The sequence below is a fragment of the Salvia hispanica genome, chromosome 4 (genome assembly GCF_023119035.1).
Source record: "Salvia hispanica cultivar TCC Black 2014 chromosome 4, UniMelb_Shisp_WGS_1.0, whole genome shotgun sequence".
Taxonomy (NCBI): Eukaryota; Viridiplantae; Streptophyta; class Magnoliopsida; order Lamiales; family Lamiaceae; genus Salvia; species Salvia hispanica.
Genome location: NC_062968.1, coordinates 8,115,135 through 8,140,490, shown reverse-complemented (window position 1 = coordinate 8,140,490; position 25,356 = coordinate 8,115,135). Strand labels below are relative to the sequence as shown.

Sequence of the window (25,356 nt, the reverse complement as noted above, 5' to 3'; positions counted from 1 at the left end):
GGTTCGTGGTAATTAGGTTGACACTCATTGTCTCTGTGGATACGATACTCTTTGCTTACTATTTGCTACATTAGCCCCGTACACTTGCGGGTATACTACATTAGCCCCGTACACTTGCGCGTTAGTCAAAGTCGCGGACGGCGTCGAACTCGGGGTCGGTGACGGGGCCTGGTCAGGCGGCGCGGCGGAGGATGATGTGGCCTCGCCCTTGCCCTTGGCAGCCTTGACGCCAGGGGGACGCCGGGAGGACATCGATGTGCCGGAACTCTCATCATCGAACACCGGACTGTTGAGGTCCATTGGAGACGCGCCGCTATCGCTACTTGTATAATCAGCGAGGGTGCGCTTCGACGCCCTACTCCTTGCCGCCGTTGATTGGGGAATCACACCACCAACGAACTTCTGCTTGTCCCTCAAGAGCGCCCAGGACTGGTAGTGCTTGAAATCGCCGTACAATGAAATGTACGACTACATCGCTTTGTCCCGCACATCCGCGAGACTCTCGCCACTGGCGTGCTCCCTCTCGCACTTCTCGTACTTACCCGCGAACAAATTTACTTGCTTCTTTATTTGATCCCAGTGTTTGTGGAGCTGCTCCCTGTGGCACTTGTACGCGTACGCCGGCTTGGCCGCGTTGTATTTCTCGGCGATGCGCTCCCAATACGCAGTCACCTTCTGGTTGTTGGCGTACACTGGATCCTCCGAAACATCAATCCAACATCTCGTCAAGATGATGGATTCGAGGTCGGAGTAGTTCGTCCTTCCCGGGGCAAACTCTTCACACACCTCCGTGGTAGGCAACTTCTGGGCTCGTGCCTTGGTCCGCTTCTTCTTGGTGGCGGACCCAGACGCGGCGGCGGCGGCAGAGGGGCGGTGGCGAGGTGCGGCGGTGGAGGAGGGGCAGTGGGGAGAAGGCTCCATGTCGGACAGCCCGTACGAGTCGGTGCTGAAGTCGGGATCGTACTCGGCGTTGGTGTCGAATGGCCGGTATTCGTCGGGTTCTGTACCCGGCCATCGTGCACCACCGAACATCGGACTATTCGGATAATCTCCGGAATCCATTTTGCTTGAAATGTAGAAAATGTAGTGAATTTGAGAGTGAAGAGTGAAGTGAAAAATGAAGTGAAATGAGAGGAATATATAGGTTTTGAAAATTTAATAAAATTAAAATAAAAACGGAAACGCGTCGCATCGTCCGTGACCCATCGTCCGCGTCGTCCACAGTGGCGGACGATGCGACGGACGATGGGTATCCTCCGCGCATCGTCCGCGGACGATGTATCGGGCGCGGACGATGGGTAACCCATCGCATCGTCCGCTCCATTGCGGATGCCCTAAAAGTGAACTCTAAAAGTATACACCTCCGTTCCTTGTTAATAAATGCGTTTCTTTTCGTCACTGGTTTAAGAATAGTGTGTTAAGTGGATAGCGAATAAAGTAAGAGAGGAGAAGAGAAAATAAAGTAATAGAGATAGATTACTTTTTGCCAAAAATAGAAATGACTCAATTAACTTGGAACTTCTCAAAATAGTTAAATGACTCTATTAATATGGAACGGAGGGAGGGAGTATTATACAAGAAAATTATTCAAGATTTTAGAAAATGAATATATGGAGAAGTTAGTGTTATTTTACAATCGAAAAGCAATGGAAGGAGACAATGTGGAGTCTAGGTCCCAAAGCTCAAAAGAGCCCTTGACAAAATCGTAGTGTGCTCCCTTCAGCAGTAAGGTTTTCTTGACAACAGCTTCCCTCACAAATGGATAGCTTAACAAGTTCCCAAGTGATACATTCACAGCCTCCTTCTCTAGCTGGCTGCATTGCTCTTCCAAGCTTAAGTTCTTGTATTCTGTTTCCACTCGGACCCTAGCACTCTTGCAGATCTTCACCCAATCTTCAATGAAATCACTATTGTCAAATGAAACAAAAATAATTATAACCATATCTCACATCGGTGTAAAGAGAGAAAACTAAGATAACTATATAAGACGCATGGGTCACTTCTCATATACCTATTTGGTTTTAGAATGTGACCTATAGAGTTCTATCGTAATATCAGAATAGCTCGTTGAGATGCCATTTAACTGACCCAATAATATATATGAGCTTTATATTTGAACCAGATCAATAGAGTATTGTTCCAACTCGATAAAAAAAAATAGTCGAATCCATCCAAGATACCATTATGAAAATCTCATGGGTTATACTCCTCCTATTGCCATAACAATTTATCAATATTTTATACCAAAAACTTCACAACTCGATAAAAAAAATAGTCGAATCCATCCAAGATACCATTATGAAAATCTCATGGGTTATACTCCTCCTATTGTCATAACAATTTGTCAATATTTTATACCAAAAACGTCACAATAAATAAATCTATCGCCTTTTAATTTTAATATTCACCCTGACTTAATATTAATGAAAATACACAAACCTTTTAGTCGTGCCATCACTAGGAATGGACATGAGGCCCTTGATGCCTCCGCAACAGCTGTGACCAATCACCAAAACGTTCTCCACCTATATGTTTGTCATTATAGTTATTTAGTTATTTTCAAAAGGTTGGCACTACTAAAAAAAATGAGATAGTAGTACTAATTATTAATCACCTTGAGATGTAGTACTGCGTATTCAATGGCCGCCCCAACTCCTGAGTATTTTGTCTACATAGATTTCAAGGTTAGGAGATATGCATTTCAAGAAATACATTAAATAAATTTAACTCTATAATTACAAATCGGATTAATATAATAATGTTAAACAATAAAATATCAAAACTTGAAATAAAATTAATACCTTGTCAAAGGGCGGGACCATGTTGGCAATGTTTCGGACAACAAATGCCTCTCCTGGTTGAAAGTTTAGAATATGTGAAGGGCAAACTCGGGAATCCGAGCATGCAAACACCAAAAACTGCACAAAAGTAATAATTAATAGTATTATCATACAATTTATTTTTTTTATTTTATTGTATTAATTAAGATTATTAGTCGCTAATATCATGAACAATTATCAAATTTTGGGTTTATCCATAAACTTAAACTTAAATTCTGATTGTAAAAATAATGAACTTAGATCATGTTTTAAATTTTCCACCATTTGGCAAAATCAAATCATATGTGGTTTTTACTGACTCATAGTTGACCTTTGTTGGATCAAATGTAATCGAAGAAGAGGAAGAAATACGATGAATATGACTAATAAAATTGGGCTCTAAATACTCTAAACCTAAATACTCAACTAAGCAAGGGCGGGGCCAGAGAAATCATCTTTGGAGGGGAAACATTACATATAAGCAAATATTAAGTGTTCCATAAGGATCAATAATTATTGAATATATAAAATAAATATTTTTATTAATAGATTTTATCTATATATGTGAGAAATTTCAGGGAGGGAATTTGCACCTCCGGTCAATAATATTAGCAACCAATAGCCGTATTTATTAGGGTTTTTGGCTTTTTAAACCAAAACCTTTCCCCGAATTCCGGTTTTTCCCATGAATTATGAGATTTGTTTTTAAAACCACGAACTTTCATTTCGTTGGGATTTTCCCCCGGCGGGTCAACGACGAAACCCGGGTTGTCTACATGTCAATTTTAATCCTATTTGTCACTAAATTGATTACTTAGATCCTATTTGGCACAATAATACATAAAGTCACAATTATTACATAACAAATGACAACTTTTGAATAAACAAGACACAACTTTAACATTTTGAATTATGCTATTCGGGTCGGAAATGTGCTATTCGGGTCGGGTTGGGAAAATCCTAACGAAATGAAAGTTCGTGGTATTAAAAACAAATCTCATAGTTCATGGGAAAAACTGGAATTCAGGGAAAGGTTTTGGTTTAAAAAGCCAAAAACCCTATTTATTATTGCGTTCAATTTTGAGAACCATTGTTCAATGAAATTTTTCACCTTAATTATCATAGACTACATAGTTAGTTGTTTTTTTCTGCGTTGTTGATTACAAAGTTAATATTTTACTATCAATTATGCAATCCTACGAATGGTAACTTATAATAAGCATAAGAAGTTCACTACAAGAAATACCAGCCTAAAATTAAAATTAAGCTATATCATGTGATTATCAGTTTTAAACAAATAAACATGTTGAGATTCAATTTATTTTAACGATGTGTTTATTACCTTTGGAGATTGGCCAACGGCTAGCTTGGAGTACAAGGCATGATCCTTCCTACAAGCGATAAAATATGCATTCAGATTATTTCTTTAATACAACTTTACAAGTAAGTCTTTATATTCATTGAAAATCAGAAAGGTCTAGTTCAACACATTATTATAGTTGAATTTTTATGTACTAAGACTATTTTAATCCTTAAAGTGGCATTTCTCTCTAGGATAGTCTTTTTCTTTATTCAATGGGATGAAAAGGAAATAGGCATATCACCTATTTTTGAGGTTTCATTTTGACAATTTTTATAACTATTAAAGGAAGAACATACGATTTTCCCTCATTTTTATGCCACTTTGTTTTTAAATTAATGACCAAATCTATCGTATTTTTATAGTATATCATTTCAATCCCACTTTTTTTAAATTTATGGACTATGGAGAGTGATTAATGGCTAACTAATTAGTAATTCCAAACTAAGACTAAATCTTAGCCATTAGATTAGAAGATCTAGGGGTTGAAATAATGCCATATGGATTATATTTTTAATTAAGAAAATTAATAAATAAAATTAGAGGGTATTAATGTCAATTCCTTCTCATTAAAATCATCTTAAAACTTTAAATTTACGTAACTCTCTTGATTTAAATTATTTTTTCGCAAAAAATATATCAAATTAAAGATAATTTAAAAGGATTCCAACGAAATCTCAATTGCATATGTTCCGACGACGTTCGGATGATGAAATTTGATATTTTTTATTTTAGTTTTCGTAAATGTTGATAACCAGATTTTTATCAATAAATACATAAAAAAATCTCAATAAAACCATGTTTAAATCATCTCAATAAATATGTGTTGATATTTTCTTGTACTAGTGTTGATATTCTTATGTCATATTGTTGATATTTGTGATACACTATGTTGATATAAAAAAACATTTACGAAAATTATCATATGATAACATAATGACGATATTATCCTTTTGTTGATATTTTGTCTACTATTTATTGAGATTCGTAAGATTTAATCTCATCCACTCATTTTAAGATCTAAGGGTGGAGATTTGGTCTTGATTTTAAATTAGGGTGCTATAAGCATTAGAATATAACCCTATGGACTATATCTCTAACTTTAGCAATTGCATCACTTATATCGGAACCCTTGAAATTTATCAACTCTATCATAATATTTTAACTAGCTCGTTTCAAATCAAACAATCATTTTAAAAATAATTATTTGTAAAAGTTAAGATTTTGAAATGTTAAAAGAGAGATAAAAATGAGTCTTACTTAAAAGAAGTAAAAATCTAAAATAGAAAATGAGGGTGAATTAAAATATAAATAGGTATTTTAAAGGATGGAGATAGTATACGTCATAATTTTGTTAGATTGAAAAATCTAAGAAAAATAATAGTATGTCATTTACCGGCTGACCGGCATATCATGTCACGATTTGTTGGATTGAAAAAAAAACATTTATTTAGGTTGAAAATTTTGTAATAAATCAGTAAGTTTTCAAAATTGGGCTATTATCAATTACATAAATGTGCTTGTGTCAGTGTGTGTGATTGATAAATTCACCGAGGATAAGTGTATTTTAATTATAGAGTAACATTATGTAGAATCGTAGATCCGACTTTCGAACGTACTTCATATTAATTAAATCTACTTAATACTCATAAATGTTCAGACTTGATTTAATTAATATTCACAAATGGAGATTATGGAGTAATTAGAATCCATACAATGTGCCATCGATATGCATCTCTCTCACTCTCTCTCTTTCATTTCTTTTTTAATTTTTATAATAGCAATAAAGCCCCGAAAATTTCTGTGTAAAATTGTAAAGCATTCGTTAAAGTTTAAAAAATTCCAACAATAATAGCAGAATAATTGAAAGATACTTACTGGTATTTCACTTTCTTAAAATGATCAAACCCGGCCCGAATCCTCTCCACCGGGTCGGAAACTGATTTAACTGCCACATTCTGACGCGCCCCCACCAGCTCTGCCGTCAACTGCCGCACCTTCGCGGCGGCAACCGCCTTCAGCTCGCTTTTCTCGCTGCCGTAAAAACACGCACAAAAAAAAAAGTAAAGCCGCGACTAATATTAAAGGAGCACAAAAAACAGAAGAAATCATACCTAAGAAGCTTCTGGAGAGCAACGATGGCTTCCTCGCACGTCTCTTTCGTCATTTCCTCTTTCTGCAAATTAAATAAATTAAGATTTTACTAAATTACTAAGTTTTTTACATACACACGTGAAAATGGTGAACAAAGGAAAAATGGAAAATTTGTTGTTTGATTAAAACGATAAATTTGGTGATTTAAAAGTAATTCGAGAACTGACCTTTTGAGAATTCTATACACAAATTGAAGCTGCGAAAATGAAAGATTGGATTTGTTTTTGTCTCTGAAATGCAGATTTGGGCTTGGTTCTTTCACTCTTTGTGTTTATTTATAATGTATAAGAATTTTTTAATTTAATAAGGTATAAGGTTGACTACTATTGCAAGTTTGGAAAAGGTGTGTCACGAATTAAATTAATTTTTATTTATTGCTCCGTGAATCATGATCGTGGATGTTTTTTTTGAATTGTTTTTAGGCTGTTTATTTGAATAATTGAATTGTTTCAATTATTTAATTGGTTGTGAAAGCGATATTAAATGTGTGAGGTGGAGGATTTATTACATGGGAAATAAATCGTCGGTGGGGAAGATGGATCACATATTTTTGGTAAGGGGCTCATTATATTTCAAAATTTATGTTAAAGTGTTTCCAAATTAAAAAAAGTATAGTATTAATCAAATAAAATAAGAATAGTGGTGCTGGCTGAAAGTCCCAATTAACTACTCCATATTATACGTGTAAATCAATTCTTGGTTGGTAGGCGTTTGGATAGAGTCCAATAAGTTGGCTATTGGGTACCTGATACAGTGGGACATTTTGCAATCAAGAGATAAAGTTTTTATACAAAGTATTTTTATTTGTCCTTTTACATAGATGGTGCTAGAATTTGACTAATCAATAAATGATAATTAAACTCTATCCACCATTGACATTTTGAATTCATAAAATGAAAATTCATGGGTTTTTTTATTTTTTTACTTTATAAAGTTCATGAATCATGATTTCATATTCTGGAAAATTTGAGTATATATTCCAATTTAGATTGAAGATTTATGTATAAAACATAGAAGGATGAGTATGTACGTAGTATCACATTCACACTAAATGCAAGGTTGACTCTTTATCCATCTAGTTATAGCATTTGGATTAATGTTTCCATATAAGGCATCTTTTTATGAAATAATCTTGATGATAAATCACACACAAAAGACGAGAGGTGATTGACAACTTCCTTGGATCTTTTTAAAACACGAAAATAGAGACGCAACTACTGGTATTGGAAAAATATTAAAATAAGTACTCCTTCCGTCTCATAAAAGATGTCACACTTTCCTTTTTAGTTTGTCCCACAAAAGATGTCACACTTTCCTTTTTAGTTTGTCCCACAAAAGATGTCACATTTCCCGTTTTTGGAAAAAGTTTTCTCTCACATGAATATAAAAATTATATTTTCTCTCTCCATTTAACACACAAAACAAAACCTCCTAAAATCCCGTACCGTCCCACAAGTGTGACATTTTTTATGGGATGGAGGGAGTACTATTTAAGACATAAAAGAGAGTATCTCTAAATTGAGGATAAATTGGGATACTAAGAATGGGAATATTTTCTGAAACGTTGGTGACATATTTAGAACATAAATTAACGTCATTAATCATTAGTTTGTCCAAAGTGATATTACCAGTTTTTTATATATTTTTCGCAAACTATCACTTGTATTTTTTAGGAATACTGAAATATTGTAATGTAGTAATAGTTAAAAAAAAAATAGTGTCGAGAAGAAGAAAAAATAAGGCTGCCCATTTTTGGTGGATTGAATTAAAAAGTCGACCAAATTATTAGCATAGTGAACAGTAATAGTATATTAATTACCACAGGATTGCGAGTGCAGCATAGCATCATGCACTTCTTCAATTTCGCAGCCATTTCAATCTCTCCCTGCATGAAATTAATTTATTAATATTCACAGATTAAAAAATAAATGAAGTCACAAGTGTTTCTCAAACGCGTCATTCCTCTTTAACTCTATAAAAATAAAATGTTACCCAATACAAAATTTATCTTATTTTTGGTTGGAAATGATGGTATCTCAATTGGTGTAAATAGTAGTACTGGTTTTGATATGTCAAACAAACAAGCAAACTAACCCCATGCATAACAAATTTTATTATAAGCATCGATTTTATTAGTAAAGTGAATTTAGTGAAATACGTGAGAAAATTGAAGGGTATATATAAGTAGGAATAGTAGTACCTTAGAATCTTAGTTGCTTCTCTTTTTTTGGTGATGAGCTGAGGAAAATGAGTTGAGAGAAAAGAAAGGTAGTTGGTTGCAAGGGGTTGCAGTGAACAAAATAAGAGAATATATTTTGGTGGTGTGGTATGCAACAAAATAAAGGATAGGGATTGTGTCTCAGTGCTGAGGTGTGGATGAAATAGGATAGCTATGTATGGTCACTATTTCTTTATTGAGAACACATGATCAACCTAGTTTAACATTACTTTTGGGCCACAGAATTCCACAAGACTTCATAACGTATACGATGGAATTTCCTATTCCTATATATTTGTAAGCATGATAGTATAAAATAATTTACTATCCCACTTTTACTTTTTTTCCATAATTTACATTTTTCGCTTTAAAACACTTTTTATAAGATGTTTAGTTTACATCTTGTCTTGTATTGTAGTATCCGATGACACGAGTCCTATATATAGTCTATTCAAAACGAGAAACTAGATGTAATTGGGTGGTGGGACTGGTGATGTGTAATTTAATCTAATAACGATCACTCTTTTAACATAATAATTAGGTAAATGTTCAAAATTACATATATTATGACGTCCCGTCTTTTCTTTTTTTTAAAAAAAAAAAAAATGTTTGTTCGTGAGTGAATGTTGAACGATTAGCCAAATGTCATCTTTCTCCTATTTTGACAATTTCACGTTTTAATTAATTGAAGATAATAGTAATTGAACAACGGCCAGTATGAATAGTATGAATGGTTTGGAGGGTGTTAAATTCTCCAAATCCTTGTTCCACATCGGCTTGGTGATGATCCTAGTTTCTCTATATAAGTGTGGATAACCCTCCCCCTTATGAGGCCTTTTAAGGGGTGAGTGACCCATTTCTAATATGGTATCAGAGCAGGGCCCAAGTCGATGATGGTTTATCTCTTTATCTCTTCTCTTGCCTACCCACGTGATGGAAGTCCGATGTGTCATTCCGGCCCACACGTGAGAGGGGCGTGTTAAATTCTCCAAATCCTTGTCCCATGAGTGGCCCATTTCTAATAGAGGGGTTGTATGGGATCCGAAAAATTCATCATGCTTCTTTCCAGTGATCTCAATTGCATCCACGTGGAATGAACCATTAACATTATAGCTATTTTGCTTTGTTCTCGTGATTTTGCAGAATTTGTTTGAAGGCAAAATTAAATGAGAGGGAAACTATGATTGTGTAATGAAAATAATGTGTGATACATTTACTACTGTCTCTCTTTAATATTGTTAATGTGGAGAGACACAGAGAAATTTTTTCCCTTAAATAAAATTGATTTATTTTTAAGGGGAATCACACGATGAAAGTATTGTGAGTGATTTGTATATTTTTATATAATGGAGAAAGTAAATCATAATTTAAATTCTGAATAGTAGTTTGATTTAATCTTAATTGGGAATAAATAAATCTAACTCAAAATATAAAATTAAATCAAATATTAATTTTCGAAAAATATGTTAATCGAAACATAGAAACATAAAGAATATGGTGTGTTATATTGCTAACTCTGTTAATTCATCAACGCAGTTTATTAAAAATTATTGAGATATAAATAAAATTATTTATTAACATTTTAATGTCATCATGTTGATATTTTAATACACTATATTAATGAGCTAACAAATTAACAAATTAAGAAAGTGATGAGCATAAGAATCATAGAAACTTCTAAATTTCTAAATTTCCAACTTGTGCCATTCACATCATCATAGACTCGATTGAATTCATTTGTTAATTGTTCGATTTCGCCATTTATTCCAATCATACAACCCTCATTTTCCGCCATTTCTCAGCTCGTTTATTCAAAACTGAGTATTTCAGTTCTGCAGTTCTCCTTTCCTTTTTCGGCTTTATGATCTTTCATCTGTTTGCAAATTCTGCTGGAACAGTTGAATTTGATTCAGAGGATTAGTTTCAGTGATCATAGGTGGATCTGATTGAGCTATAAAACGCACACACACTCATGAATCCATTTTCCTCCAGCACGCGGATGAGGTCAGCACTCCGTCTACTACTGTTAGTTGGATGGTGTTTGGTGTTAGGGAACCTAGCAAAGACCAGTCGAAGGATCTTGCTAAGGTTGAATGTAGTGTTCAGTTGCATGTGTTATGTGTTATGTGTTATGTTTCCGGAGTATTGTTCAAACTTCTTAAACTAGTCCTTTTCTCTTGGCACTGGTTGAGTTGTGACAATAAAGCATACATAAGATGTCAAATGTTTTTCTATTTCCTTCCTACAATTTACATGGGCATTAATGGTCATGTAGGAGAAGATAATGAATGATTTATCTACATGTGCTGCAAAATTTCTTTGTGATTTAGTATATCTGTATGCTTATCTTGAAGAAGATCTTGTTTTTGTGTTCTTTCTTTGAGTTGAACAACTATTGTTATTTCTAGTAGTACCATTAACCATCTATCTATCACTGATGATTCTAGTTTTTATATCTCGTTTCTTCTTCAGAAACTAAGGAAATGTTTTTTACGTGAAAGATAGAAAAGTATCAGAAAAATTTATGGTTTTATCAATTATGTCTTTACAAAACTTTGTTACTCCAGAGTAGCTTCAGAACACAGACCCGGAGAACTGGATCTCATTATGACCCAAAAATCAATATAATGTAGGCAGCATTATGCACAATAAGGATAACAAAGACCTCGCAGAGAACTTCATAAAACCTGCAGCTGTCTTACTGAAGGAAAAACATCATGGAGTCTTAATAACAGGAGTCCAGCTTTGCACGGACCTCTGCAAAGTCAGTGATGAGGCTCTGGAGTATTTCAAACAGGTATCTTTCCAAAACTATCTCTCTGTAGCTCTTGAAGACAATTGCTAAAAATGAACATATGAAGAACCTGCCAGCACACAAGATTTTGATATTTTTCCTGTATCATTCCCTTTGGTTCTTGTGAAAGCGATCGAACAAGAAACAATAAACCACAAGGAACACCAAGAAATAACGTGGTTCAGCCGTAGCCTACGTCCACGGACGGAGAAGATGGTTTTTGTATTGATCTTAATCGCAGATGGAGTTACAAAGGAAACAACTAGCTCTAGATTACAACAAGAAGAACATTCAACTCTCTCTACTCGCTTCTCTCTAAATCACACAGACGAGAACTCGCAAACATGGATGAAACTCTCCTTTCTCTCTTGTGTATAATCTCTCGGATGCTATCTTGAATCTGATCTTGTGCTCTCACACACTTTGTATATGTACTAGTGTGTGTGTGCGTGCGGTTACTCCAACCAAAAACACAGCTCAGCTCCTTTGAGCTCAAACCGTTACAACCACCAAAACAGAGTCTTCAACAAATATCCAACGGCTAGTTTATTTGAAAAGTTCTTGGCTTCTTCATTCTTGATCAGCCAAATATTAACAAATCCTCCACCTGGATGATTAAGAATCTCCACAGACCAAACTCCATCAACAATTCCTGAGACACTAGTTTCGGACCACCCCCACCAAATCCAAGCAATGGTTAAACTTGGACTTTGGTAGAGCCTTTGTGAGCATGTCTGCAGCATTATGCTCTGTACTGACCTTCTCCACCCTAACCGTCCCCTTATCTATCTCATCCCGGATAAAATGCAACCTCACATCAATATGTTTGTTGCGTTCATGGAAAGTATGATGTCTTGCCAGATAGATAGCACTGCTGCTATCACACTTCACTGCTACACTTTCTTGTCTTACTCCAAAATCACCAGCATTTCCCTTCAACCAGTGACTCTCCTTTACTGCCTCAGTTAAAGAGATATACTCAGCCTCTGTTGTTGATAATGCCACAACAGATTGAAGACTTGACTTCCAACTCACAGCTGAATTGAATAATGTGAATATGTATCCAGATTGGGACCTTCTGTTATCTAGATTTGCTACATAATCTGAATCACAAAAACCAATCAAAGCATCTTCTTCACCCATGTCTTCTGATCTGAACAATATCCCCAAATCATCATGACTCTTCAAATATCTGAGAATGTATTTTAGAGCCAACCAATGATCCTTTCCAGCACATGACATATATCTGCTTGCCACACTGATGGCATGTGCAATATCTGGTCTAGTACATATCATCATGTACATTATGCTTCCAACTATGTTGGCATAGGGAATCCTACTCATCTCCCTCTCTTCTGCCTCACTCTTTGGACATTGATCCTTAGATAGTTTAAACTGCTGTGAGATTGGAACTGAGGCTCCTTTGCTGCCATCAATTTGGAACTTCTGTATAACTTTCCTTATGTAATCTTTCTGAGACAGCCACAAACTTTTCTTTTCCCTATTCCTCTGTATGTCCATGCCCAGTATTCTATGAGCACTGCCTAGATCCTTTATCTCAAAACCATCAGCTAGCATCTGCTTCACTCTCTGAATTTCTTCTTTATCTGGGCCAGATATCAAGATGTCATCAACATACAGTAGTAGATACACCACACTTGCTTCATTTCTATTCTTGAAATAGACACAGCTGTCATACTCAGATTTCTCAAACCCCATTCTTTCCATGTGTTCATCAACCTTTACCATTGCCTACTGGCTTGTTTCAAGCCATACAAACTTTTCTTCAATAAGCAAACTTTATCCTCACTTCCATGCATCATGAACCCCTCAGGCTGATCCATATATATGGTTTCCTTTAAGTCTCCATGCAAAAAGGCTGTCTTGACATCCAACTGCTCCAACTCCCAATCTCTTTGAGCAGCCACTGCTAACAATACTCTGATTGAAGCATGTTTTACCACGGGAGAGAAAACCTCATTGTAGTCAATACCCTCTTCTTGAGTGAACCCTCTTGTTACTAATCTTGCCTTAAACCTGATCTTGTTTCCAGCCTCCACCTTCTTCTTAAATATCCACTTACAACTGACTGGTTTCTGATCCTTTGGCCTCTTGACAAGCACCCAAGTTTTGTTCTTCATCAGAGACTCTATCTCCTCAATCATTGCATTCATCCATTGTTTACTTTCTTTAGACTTCATGGCCTCTTGGAAGTTTGATGGTTCAGCAATACTCTATCTTTTCTGCCACACATAATGCATACAGCAGATACTCAGCCTCACTGTACCTAGAAGAAGGCTTAGGGATCCTTCTTGCCCTATCTCTGGTCAGCATATAATCATTCAGCTCCTGCTGAACAACTCCTGGCTCCTCTGCACTACCACCTAATCCTTCCTCATCAAGAATTGGTGCTTCTTGTTCAGCCTCTTGTTGCCTAGCCATATGGTGCTCAGAGTCAGAAATTTCATCTTCCTCAGAAGCCTCCACCTGAGCTGATCTCTCAGGTTCCAAGAACTCCATTTGCACTGTGCCATCACACTCAGAATTCACCTTCTCTTTAACTGATTCCTTGCTGGCCTGTGCCATTTCCAGGAAAGGCATTCTACTTTCTTCAAACTGCACATCCCCGGAAATGATGACCTTTTGATTTCCTGGCTCTACACACCATAACGTGTACCCCTTAACTCCCTTCTGGTAGCCAATCATAACACATCTCAGAGCCCTTGCCTCAAGCTTGCTTTGCCTGATATGAGCATATGCCATGCAACCAAAAATTCTCAGATTTGAATAATCCACATTTCTTCCATACCACTTTTGATCTGGAGTCTCAAAAGCTATTGCAGATGAGGGGATTCTATTTATGAGAGTTGCAGCCATGCTCACTGCCTCTCCCCAGAATCTTTTTGGCATTCCAGAACCAAACAACATGCACCTAACCCTTTCCAATATAGTTCTATTCATACGTTCAGCAACACCATTTTGTTGTGGATTAGATGGAGCTGTCCTATGCCTCCTCATTCCTTTCTCCTTATAGAAAGAATCAAAATCTCTGCTCAAAAACTCTAATCCATTATCAGTCCTCAAACATCTAAGAGACCACCCCTTTTCGACCTCAACCTCTCTGCACCATTCCTTAAATCTCACAAAAGCCTCTGACTTCTCCTTTAATATGAAGACCCAGAGCTTTCTAGAGAAATCATCAATAATGGACAAGAAGTACTTACCTCCACCTATGGTGACTGGAGTAGCTGGCCCCCATAAGTCACTATGGGCATAGTCCAAAGGGGCTGTGGAACTGTGAATGCCCTTTGGGTATGAGAGCTTCTTGCTTTTCCCCAACACACATTGCTCACACAATCCCAGTTGCTCATTCGGATCATCTATGCAGATCAGATCTCTCTTCATTAGTTCTCTGATTCCAGCCTCACCCAAATGTCCCAGCCTAAGATGCCATGTTTTTAAACTTAGGCTCTGAATTGCATTCACAGCACCAGTGATCACAGATGCCTTCAGATAATACAAGCTCCTTTTTCTTTCAGCCAACATGATCACCTCTCCTCCTTTCATTATCTTCATAACTCCATCAGAGAGAACACAAGTATAACCAGAAGCATCTAAAACTCCTACAGAAATCAAATTTCTCTTGATTTCTGGTATATACCTCACACCAGTGAGCAACCTTATAGTTCCATTGTGAAGTCTGAGCCTAATGCTTCCTATGCCTCTGATTCTGCATATCTTGTTATATCCCAGTAAAACTGACCCAGTTGCTTCATCCATATCAGTGAACCAACTCTTGATTGGACATACATGGAAACTACATCCAGAATCCACTATCCAAGGGAGCTCCTCATAGTTGTCAGAAACATTCAGAGCTTTGGGAATCTCCAACTCTTTTGCAAAATCAGTAGTGTTCTTCCCAGTCTCTTCTTCAGCTTGCTTCTTCTTCCATGAGAAACAATTCTTCTTTAAGTGGCCTGGCTTCTTGCAATAGTGGCATGATCTAGTCTCCTTTTCTTGATCTTGTCCTGCCTTTTGAGGGTATGGTTGCTTGGATCCAACACCCTTCTTCTTGAATCCCTTCTTTCCCTTTGCATTCTTGACCACAAGACTCTCTGCCACTGGATCTGTTGCTTCCTTGTTTCTGAAGCTCCTTGGATTTCAAGGCTGACTGCACTTCTTCCATTGTTATGGAGGTTTCCCTCCCATAGAGCATTGCATCTTTCAGCTGCTCAAAAGATCTTGGCAAAGCATTAACAATATTATTGCCTTGTCCTCATCCTCGAGCTTCACATCAATATTCTCAAGATCATCAATGATCTTGTTGAACATATCAAGCTGCTCCTCTATGCTCATCTCATCAACAATCTTGAAAGAATACAGCCTCTGCTTGACATACAAACGATTTGCAAGGGACTTAGTCATGTACAATGACTCTAATTTGGTCCAGATCCCAGCCGCGGTTGTCTCTCTTGCAACCTCTCTTAAAACTTTATCCCCCAAATTCAGAATAATAGCACTATGCGGTCTCTCGAAGATCTCATCCCTTTATGCCTTTTCTTTGGGATCAAGCTCCTCAGTTGCCTTCGTTTTGTCTTCTTCCTTCAAGACCTCGGCTAGCCCCTGCTGCACCAGCATGGCCCTCATCTTCAAACGCCAAAGACCAAAATCATTTTTCCCTGAGAATTTCTCAGCCTCGAATCTGGATATCGACATCTCTTCTTCCTTGCGCGATTATGCCTTCCTTCCCACAGACGGCGCCACGTTGTGAAAGCGATCGAACAAGAAACAATAAACCACAAGGAACACCAAGAAATAACGTGGTTCGGCCGTAGCCTATGTCCACGGACGGAGAAGATGGTTTTTGTATTGATCTTAATCGGAGATGGAGTTACAAAGGAAACAACTAGCTCTAGATTACAACAAGAAGAACATTCAACTCTCTCTACTCGCTTCTCTCTGAATCACACAGACGAGAACTCGCAAACATGGATGAAACTCTCCTTTCTCTCTTGTGTATAATCTCTTGGATGCTATCTTGAATCTGATCTTGTGCTCTCACACACTTTGTATATGTACTAGTGTGTGTGTGCGTGCGGTTACTCCAACCAAAATCACAGCTCAGCTCCTTTGAGCTCAAACCGTTACAACCACCAAAACAGAGTCTTCAACAAATATCCAACGGCTTCTTCATTCTTGATCAGCCAAATATTAACAGTTCTAGAAATCCATCAACGGTTTGGTCAAACTTCTAAGGGATCTTATGAACAGCCCATACGCACCTGAGTATGATATCTCTGGGATTACAATCCTTTTCTTCATATTCGATTGCTTAAATTCTTGCGCATTTTGGGAGAAGGAGATGCCGATGCTAGTGATAGCATGAACGATCTTCTTGCCCTGCCCAGGTAAATTGATCTTTCTCATGCACAACTAGCCTTCATTTTAAGATGGCATAATATGTTCCTTCATTCGTAAGGAAGTTCCGGAAACCATTTAGCTTTTTACATGTTGATAGAAGCAATCATGTACTCTAATAAATATTCAGATTGGGGGCATATCTCTGTGTGCTGGTTTACATGCATATTGTTTGATGTTTGATAACCATCCTTCAAAATTACAATTGTGATGCATCATCCTCCCTTCTGGCAATTGAATTTATTGAAATTGAGAAAATAAGAGAAATTAATAAGTTTTATCGTAAAATGATATCGGTTCTTGAGTTCCTCAATCACTGATAAACAAGCAAGCATTACTTAGTATCTCTATCGTAACAAAGTTCAATTCTTTTGCTTCCTTATTGCAGGTGGCGACCGAAACCGAGTCAAACAAAAATGCCGGGAATGCCATCCCTCTATCAATGTGTTGCTGCAATCCTGAGCATTGAAGATAATGGAGGGTTAAGGGTACTTGCTGTCAATATATTGGGAAGATTCTTGTCCAGTCGGGACAACAATATCAGGCATGTTTATTTGTAACATCCCGAATTTCCGAACCCTAATTTTAGAACCCTAGAATTTATAATTGATGACGTGGGAGATGTGAATTATTTGATAAGTGAATTTATTGCATGAGTTTCTTCGACCGGGAAGTTTGAAAAGTCAAAATTTTTGACTATGTGATGTGGCATGTGATTTATTAAATTATGAGGTGAATTATTTGTTTAAGGGTGAGTGAGAATATTAGAGAAAATTTCCATAAATACTAGCCACCTAAATATTGAGATTTTCGAACCCTTGACCTTTTTGAAGGAGGAATTCTATTTTTCCGGATTTAATTTAATTCTTGGGATATTTATCCAAATTAAATCTAAAACCCAATTATTCCTTATTTTTATTGAGAAAAATCGAGCCCCTTATTTTCCTAGGTGAATTTCGAAAATCACCATTTTGCTTGTTTGATTGATCCCTTACTTGATTTCCTTCCATACCTAGAATTTAAATATTCTACCAAATCTTTCCATACCTCAATAGATCTTGTCATATCTTATTTTAGTTAATATCAAAAAAATCCATGCCTCATTTAAAAGGCATAGGAAAGCCTATTTCAATCCCTAGTTGGGAGAATTCTTATTTTTATTTTTGCTCCGTGATATTTTATTCTACTCCGTAAAATATACCAAATCAAAATCTCGGCTATTTGGGAGCCCTATATTTCGAAATTTCCATGCTTGATACCCTAGTCTATTTTTGTTAATTCTTCTTCCCTACTTCACAATATTTATTTATTTAATTGTGGAGAATAAAATCTCACCAAATATTCTATTCTATTTACCTAAAGATTTTAATGAGCACTATAAATAAGAGAACCCCTAACCCTAACCCCATAATTTTTGCCCCCCACCCATACTACATGCCCCCTCTCTCTTCTCCACACTCTCTCAATTTTCTTCTACTTTTCTTCAATAATCCTTCAACCTTTGTGAAGAATTGAAGTTTGATCCAAGAATCTTGAAAAACCGAGTCTAATACTTAATTTCTACCGTTCGTTCTTCTCTTAAGGTATTTTTATATCCATCTTCTTCGTTTCTACTCGATTCCTCTTCTTTCTAACCGATTAATCGGTATTCTTGAACCCTCATGCATCTTGTTTGAGTGAAAGTGGGATAAAAAGGGATATGGGAATATGTATACATGTGTGTGTGGCGTGGGTGTGTGTGGCGTGTGTGTGTGCGTGTTGTGTGTGTGTGTGTTGTGTTTGTGTGGAGTGTGTTTGATGGCTGAATACTCTTGTATGACATATGTTGATGTTAGATCTGGATTTGAGATGCGAATGGAACTTATGCGATGAACATGACCTTGATTGATTAATGATGCTAAGATAAATCGGTGGGAAAAGGGAAAAAACGTTGAGACATGCATGAGTTAGGAGTTTGTGTTGAATCTGATTTGTGATATGTGCCTATGTGATTAAAAAGGTGAAACCTCAGTTGCGAAGCAGGATAACAAAGGAAAGAACATACTTGAAACCTAAGCAGTCGAGATGGGCTTTACTCTTAAACTCTTTTATGTGTAAATTTATGAATGTGGAGAAATAAGGGTGGTTTAACTGTTATGTCATGCCTATGTCTGTTTTGTTGTGATATTGTGCACCTGATGCCCACTTTGAGAGTTCGCTCCATTGGGCTATAGGGCTATGGATATGTTTAAACGAATTCGGGTCTGAGTACGGGCCGCAAACCCTACCAGGCTGTGTACACGAGGGGATCGGGAGCCGTCCTTGCTAGTCGGCCTGGTCTCGTGGGCGAAAAGTGTGACCACACTTTCGTCGCACCATGGAAAGATTGTGATTGTGGAATTTGATGAGAAAAATGGGGAGTTATTTGACTGGCCAGTCTATTGGAAAATATATTTTGTGATACTCGTGATATTCTCTTATAACTGCTTAAAAATCGAGTTCACTTGGTAAGGGTGGCATAACTTATAAAACGTTTTGGCGATGAGCTCACTGAGTATTTCAAAATACTCAGCCCTGCATGTGTTTCCTTATGTGCGGGTTGAACGATGACGAGCGGTGGCGGGTGTTGAGCATGATAATTAATTAAGTTGGTTGTTTTGAACTTCAAGTGTAGTTGTGTCTTCATACATAGCTACTCTTTCTCTTGGTCGCTTCCCGCTGAGTTTTTGATACACTTACGTTTATTTTGAATATTTTGCACTCTCCTTTCGGTTTAGAGGCCTTAGACTATCTTGTGGTTTTTATCTTGGAAACTATGTCATACTCTTGAGATTTTTGATCGTAATTTATGATACCTTCCTTTTTCTTATTTAAGCTTCTAGGTTAAGTTGTTGTTTTAATGCTCTGATAGTTCCTTTAAATTTTTGGTCAAAACTCTTTAAATGTAACCCTAGCCTATGTTGAATTCTTTGAGTCCGTTTTGGTAGCAGTCGGCGCATTTATTGTACCCTAGGAAGGCGGGCTGTTACAGTTGGTATCAGAGCCTCAGTTCTTTCCGCTCTGGACCCAAGAGTCTTTCAAAATTTAAGTTAGCCTTGTTATCATTTTCTAACGTACTAAATACGGAAGGCTCAACACCGCAACTCGTCCCGTTCAACCACGAAGAATGAGGTAACAAGTATCTCGATGAATATTGATTTGAGTTTGTGAAATGTTGGAAATTGCGATGGGAATATTACTCTGGTGAAAATGAAAATATTTCAATGGGAATTGAAGTTAATATGATGTCTTTGAAAATATTGCTTGGGAGTGTGAAATGACGAATATGCATGAATGTGAAATTCGCTAATTGCGACTATGCAAAAATGATGAATGCTACTCCCTCCGTCCCGGCTAAGATGACACATTGCTTAGCCGGCACGAGATTTTAGGAGTTATTAGTTAAAGTGTTTAATTGGAGAGAGAGAAGGTGGGTGGAAGTATTAAAGTAGAGAGATAAAGAAAGATGGATATTTTAATAGGAGTGAGAAAAAGTGGTTGAGTGTATTTATTGGAGAGAGAAAGTTACCAAAAAAGGAAATGTGTCATCTTAGTTGGGACAGACTAAAAAGGAAAACGTGTCATCTTCAGCGGGACGGAGGGAGTATCATGCAAGTGAATATGTGTTAAGACCTCTATGAGATGAATGAATGAAATTCTATATGGTTGTGATTGTGATGTAGATGCGCATGAACTACATGATTTATGAAATGCGATTCCATGAATGATTGATTGACTGAGTGTTGCTATTCACATATATTGATGTACGATGCTTGTTATGCTATGAAACACCAAATGGTTTATATGATAAACATGTTTGATTGTGAAATATATGGATGACGTTTGATGTGGTGAAAATTCATGACCAACGAAGTACGAGGTATCGTTAGAACCACTAAGAAAGTGAAATGTGGAAATTTTCAAATCTGTTGCGAACGTAGAAGCCATATGGAGCTTGAGTTAGGTAATGATCGAATATACGTCGAAGTACGAGACTTCAAGCTATGCTTGAAAGTATAGAGTGCCTAAGAAGTAGGCCAGACTGAACGTGCTAGAACTTAGTTGTAAGTTGACAACTGCAATATCACTTTCCTGAGTGATAAAACCAACAAAAATATATATATTTCGAACTTTGATGTATTCTTACAATGGCGAGATCATACTTAAGATCTAATAAAACTATGCAGTCTTGCATAACATACCAAAGTGGCGATGCGACACAAATATGACGATGTTTATGACACATTAAGACCACGTGTATAATTGCAGTGTATTTCAAAAATGACCATGTGACATGGCCAGGAAACTTTGAAGATGCGACCATCCAACATAGTTATCAATTTCGACGACAAGATGAATCTCAATTTGGAATCCACGATTTCATAGAACGATATTACCATGTTCATGCTCGCGAAAAAAAAATGTGCGAGGGAGTGCGACCTTCGTAGCTGGAATGAACAATTCTTTTTAGTCAACAGTCTTACTTGGATCCTTAGAAAATTTTTCTGAACCTCTCGATTAACAGTGAGCCTTTGTTTATCTAAGACCTTGTTGGACTCACAATTTGCATGTAACACCCATTATTTCTTTTCTTATATCGAGTCATGAGTCACTTGTCTTGAAAGTTGGTGTTTGCCTTGGTAACCTTGGATATCTTGATTGAGTAGTCTCCTTTGATTCATCATAAGGACGGTATTTTGATTTTATGAGCTTCCGTCATTGAACTTTAATCCTAAAGTTGTTTGCAGTTATGACCTTGAGTATGATTACATCTCTAGACATATTTTCTTCAAATGATGGAATATTCTTCATGGAACTTTGGTTCACCCCTTTATTTTGTAACCATGTTTGTGGCAAGCTCTTTCTGGCAGAAGAGAAATTCTTTTTAGCTCGGTTTCACTACATATATTGTTTCATAATCAATGATTTTTCTTTCTTCAACACCAAGTTAAGGCTATCATGTTCTCTTCTTCCTTAACGGGTCGATCGTATTAAATTTCTGAAAAATTCCATTCAATTTGAGTTGTCTTTAACAAACCGCGAATCTATTGATGTGATTCCATTTTTTTCAATAACATGGTATCGTTGAACCATTTTAGTGCTACTTCATGACATTATGTCTGTGTTTCTAAATCCTGCCACGACTGATTATGTTAGGCCTCGACATGTTTGGACGATATCATTCATTGCCGTCCGGAATTTTTTTTTCAAATTTTGATCGGGCAGTCTGCTATGAAATTTGAGATTTATTGCAGTTTCATCCTGTTTTCATGACCCATCCCATGTTCTTTCGAGCTCTCGTCAGAAGTAAATTCTCAAGCTCTATGGGTCTTACTTGATACCTCTAAACCATTTAATTCTCAGAATGGACGAGTTAAGTTCAATGGAACTTAGTCCTTGCTTAGTTTCAAACCAATTGTCAATGATGAGATTTGAAAGTGTCGAGCTAGAAATGTTATTCTTGTTTCCTTGATTAGGTTTGGAGCCTTTTTGATGAAAGACATTTTGTGATGCTTCTTCGAGTTGAAATCGGTCCATATCCAAGTTAAGACTGTTTGATTAAATTTTTAGTTCTTAATACATATTCTGATTTCTTGATGCGTCACGGCACACGCCGGGTGGCAAACCCAAAGCCACGGGCCCACCATCCCCTTTGCTGCCTTTTTCCTTCGGGCCCACATTTTTCGGTGGCACCCCTTTGGTCACACCTACGGGTAGCCCCTTTCCGTAGGACATCCGGATCCACGTTCACCGCACCAAATTGATAAGCATATAAGATAGGAAGAAGCCCTAACTTAACCCAAAACCATGGTCAAAGGTAAAGGGTTGAGTCCCTAATATATGCTATTCCACACTTTCGTGTGAAACCGATGTGGGATCGTATCAGTGCATATAGTGGGACATACATTATTATATTGATATAACTTTCTAAAAATGGAATGCACATATTTTTGTGGGACGGACGAAAATGGAAAGTGCATATATTTTTATGGGACAGATGGAGTATATATTAATATAGGGTTGTGATTAATTGATAACTTTTAGCCTAATTGAGAACTGAAATCCATTTTCAGCCGCTTATTTTTATTAAATGAGTGGTACAGAATTTGTCACATGAAAAATATTTTTAGATTAATTAATTATGAAAGGGCAGAATGGTAATTTCATGGTAATTAAAATTGAACAAAAACTCCCATCTCTTGCTCTCAGCTTCTCGATCTCTCTCTCCAGCTGCTGCGCCTCTCTCTCGTTCCCGACACCACAGTGCCATCGCTGCTCGCTGAAGTCAGCCCCTCGCGTATCTCTCTCCCTCATTTTTTTTTTCGGCATTTCACAGCGCCATCACAACCCCTCTCAAATCGATGAGGAAGGTTTGGGGAAGGAGAAGAAGCTAAAGGGGAAAATTGATGAGGTTCGTGAATTTGCGAAGAAAATCATGAGAGAGAAAGAATCGGAGCTGCGGCGGCGATCGACGCTTGAATCGGAGGATTTACTCTCTAACTTTCTCAGATCTGGTCAATCCGACGAGGAATTCGTCGTCGACGTCGTGATCTGCTTCATCCTCGTCGGAAGAGACACCACGTCAGCGGCGCTGACGTCGTTGCTAAAGTGATTGCGCTGTAGTATTCAGTGGTTAGTTGTTTTCTCTTTCCCCCCAATTTGATTAGGTTTTGCTGATTCACCTCCATTTTTTTATATTACCGGTTTTACAGTAAAATGCAATGATACAATCTAGAAAATTTGATTACGCATTCTTCTTCATGATTAGGTTGGATTGATATGGAATTATTTGTATACATGAAGAATGCTAATTCCTTCGTACTCCTTTAACTTTGGTAGTTATTAGTATTTAAGTTTTTGAGGTTCAATTTGATGAAATTTTGTAACACTGAATTGAAATGCCAGTGTGTGTTAGTGTGTGTTCATTTCTCCCCAATTTTAATCATTTTGTTGTGATGGACTTGATTGAATTGAAAATATTTGCCAACACAGAGATTGTGATTGGGGACTTGATGTGGCAGGCTGATTTTGAGGATGCGTTGCCGCCGAATTGGAAGAATCTGATGTGAGGGCACATCAATTCGAGAGATGCGGTGAGGGGCATGATTTGCTACCATGATAAGTGTTGGATGTTTTAGGGTTTGGATTATCAATTGTGTTGGACGTGAGCTGGATTGGAGAATCAAGTTTAATCATAATGCACTCTAGGTGTTTGGTGATATTCCCCATTAGATTCAAGATTTATCCATCTCCCTTTTTAAATGTCAACTACGCACATATAATGTCAACTACATATATAATCTGTGTCAACTACATATACAATAGTCAACTACACACATATAATTTCAATTATATATACAATTCATGTCAGGGGAGTGATCAATTGCTAACTCATCATTTAATTTCTAACTACAACTAATTTAAGGCCACGTGATTTTAAAAAACGTGTGGTCTACAATTTTCCACGTGTAATTTTCGTTTTTATTAATTAAATTGAAAAAGATAAAAAAAACGCCAAATTAGGGTTTTTGATGAAAATGTCAATATAGTGTTTCGAAAATATCAACACAATGCTTTGAGAATGTCAACACAAATTTAGGATTGACATTGTATATGCTTTATATTGACATATTATCTTAGCTGCATTGACATTAACCTGTGTACGAAAAATACGAAAATTCTAGATTTTTTTTTTCAAATTTTGACGTCGGAACATATGCATGTAGTATATCGTTGGAATCCTTATAAAATTATCTTTAATTTGATATATGTTATATGAATTTAAAGTTTTGGGATTTCTTTTAAAAGTTAGTTATAACTAACTTGACATTAATAACCCTATTGATTTTTATTGGAATTAATCCTATAGCCTTATTGACGTTTTTTGTTGATCGTATTGACATTTTGTGATTGATGATCTAGACCTTTAATTTGAATATCTAATGGCTATTATTGAGTTGTAGTTAGCAATTAAGCATTGAGTTAGCAATATAACACTCCCCATTCATGTCAACTATACACATATAATGTCAACTATAAGCTGTTGACATTTTGCTATAAGTTGTTGACATTTGATATTCTAGCTATTGATATGTGAATTATAAGTGTTATGTTTTAGTTGTTGACATTTTAATACGAGTTGTTGATATTTGATATTCTGACTATTGATATGTGAATTATAAGTGTTATTTTTTAGTTGTTGACATTTTAATACGAGTTGTTGACATTTGATATTCTGGCTATTGATATGTGAATTATAAGTGTTGTTTTTTAGTTGTTGTCATTTTAATACGACTTGTTGACATTTGATATTCTGACTATTGAAATGAAATGATGATAATACCCCTAGTTGACATAATCTACTTGCAGTTGACATTTCAAAATGAGTGGCTGAAAATGCATCTCAATTCTTAATTAAGCTAAAAAATATCTTGTTAGGTTGATATTTTTTTGCTTAATTGAGAATTGAGATCCATTTTCAACCACTCATCCACCAGATTTTGGAAATGTCAACGGCAAGTATATTATGTCAACTAGGGGGTATTATCGTCATTTCATTCCTTAAATAGCAGAA

The 25,356-nt window shown here is 36.6% G+C and overlaps 1 protein-coding gene across 4 annotated transcripts; it reads right to left on the bottom strand.

The window, feature by feature from the left end:
- Positions 1-1,583: 1,583 nt before the first annotated feature.
- On the bottom strand, positions 1,584-8,687 carry LOC125223210 (carbonic anhydrase 2-like). Of its 4 annotated transcripts, none has more exons than XM_048126235.1 (9): positions 8,534-8,687; positions 8,153-8,218; positions 6,294-6,355; positions 6,058-6,231; positions 4,162-4,210; positions 2,802-2,918; positions 2,615-2,668; positions 2,440-2,525; positions 1,584-1,907 (listed from the first exon to the last, which is right to left on the bottom strand). In XM_048126235.1, the coding sequence occupies exons 2-9, from the start codon at positions 8,204-8,206 to the stop codon at positions 1,631-1,633; spliced, it is 873 nt and encodes a 290-aa protein (XP_047982192.1). In that variant the 5' UTR covers positions 8,207-8,218; positions 8,534-8,687; the 3' UTR covers positions 1,584-1,630. The 4 variants fall into 4 exon arrangements, with proteins under 4 accessions (XP_047982192.1, XP_047982193.1, XP_047982194.1 ...); XM_048126236.1 differs by having other exon boundaries at positions 6,058-6,213; positions 8,534-8,686; XM_048126237.1 differs by lacking the exons at positions 8,153-8,218; positions 8,534-8,687 and adding an exon at positions 6,501-6,651.
- Between the last annotated feature and the right edge of the window lie 16,669 nt (positions 8,688-25,356).

Coding starts and splice junctions, on each gene's coding strand:
- LOC125223210 (XM_048126235.1), bottom strand. CDS start 8,206: ATGGCTGCGAAATTGAAGAAGTGCATGATGCTATGCTGCACTCGCAAT. Junction 6,356..8,152: donor GCTGCACTCGCAATCCTGTG/GTAATTAATATA, acceptor TTTAATTTGCAG/AAAGAGGAAATGACGAAAGA. Junction 2,526..2,614: donor ACGCAGTACTACATCTCAAG/GTGATTAATAAT, acceptor ACAAACATATAG/GTGGAGAACGTTTTGGTGAT.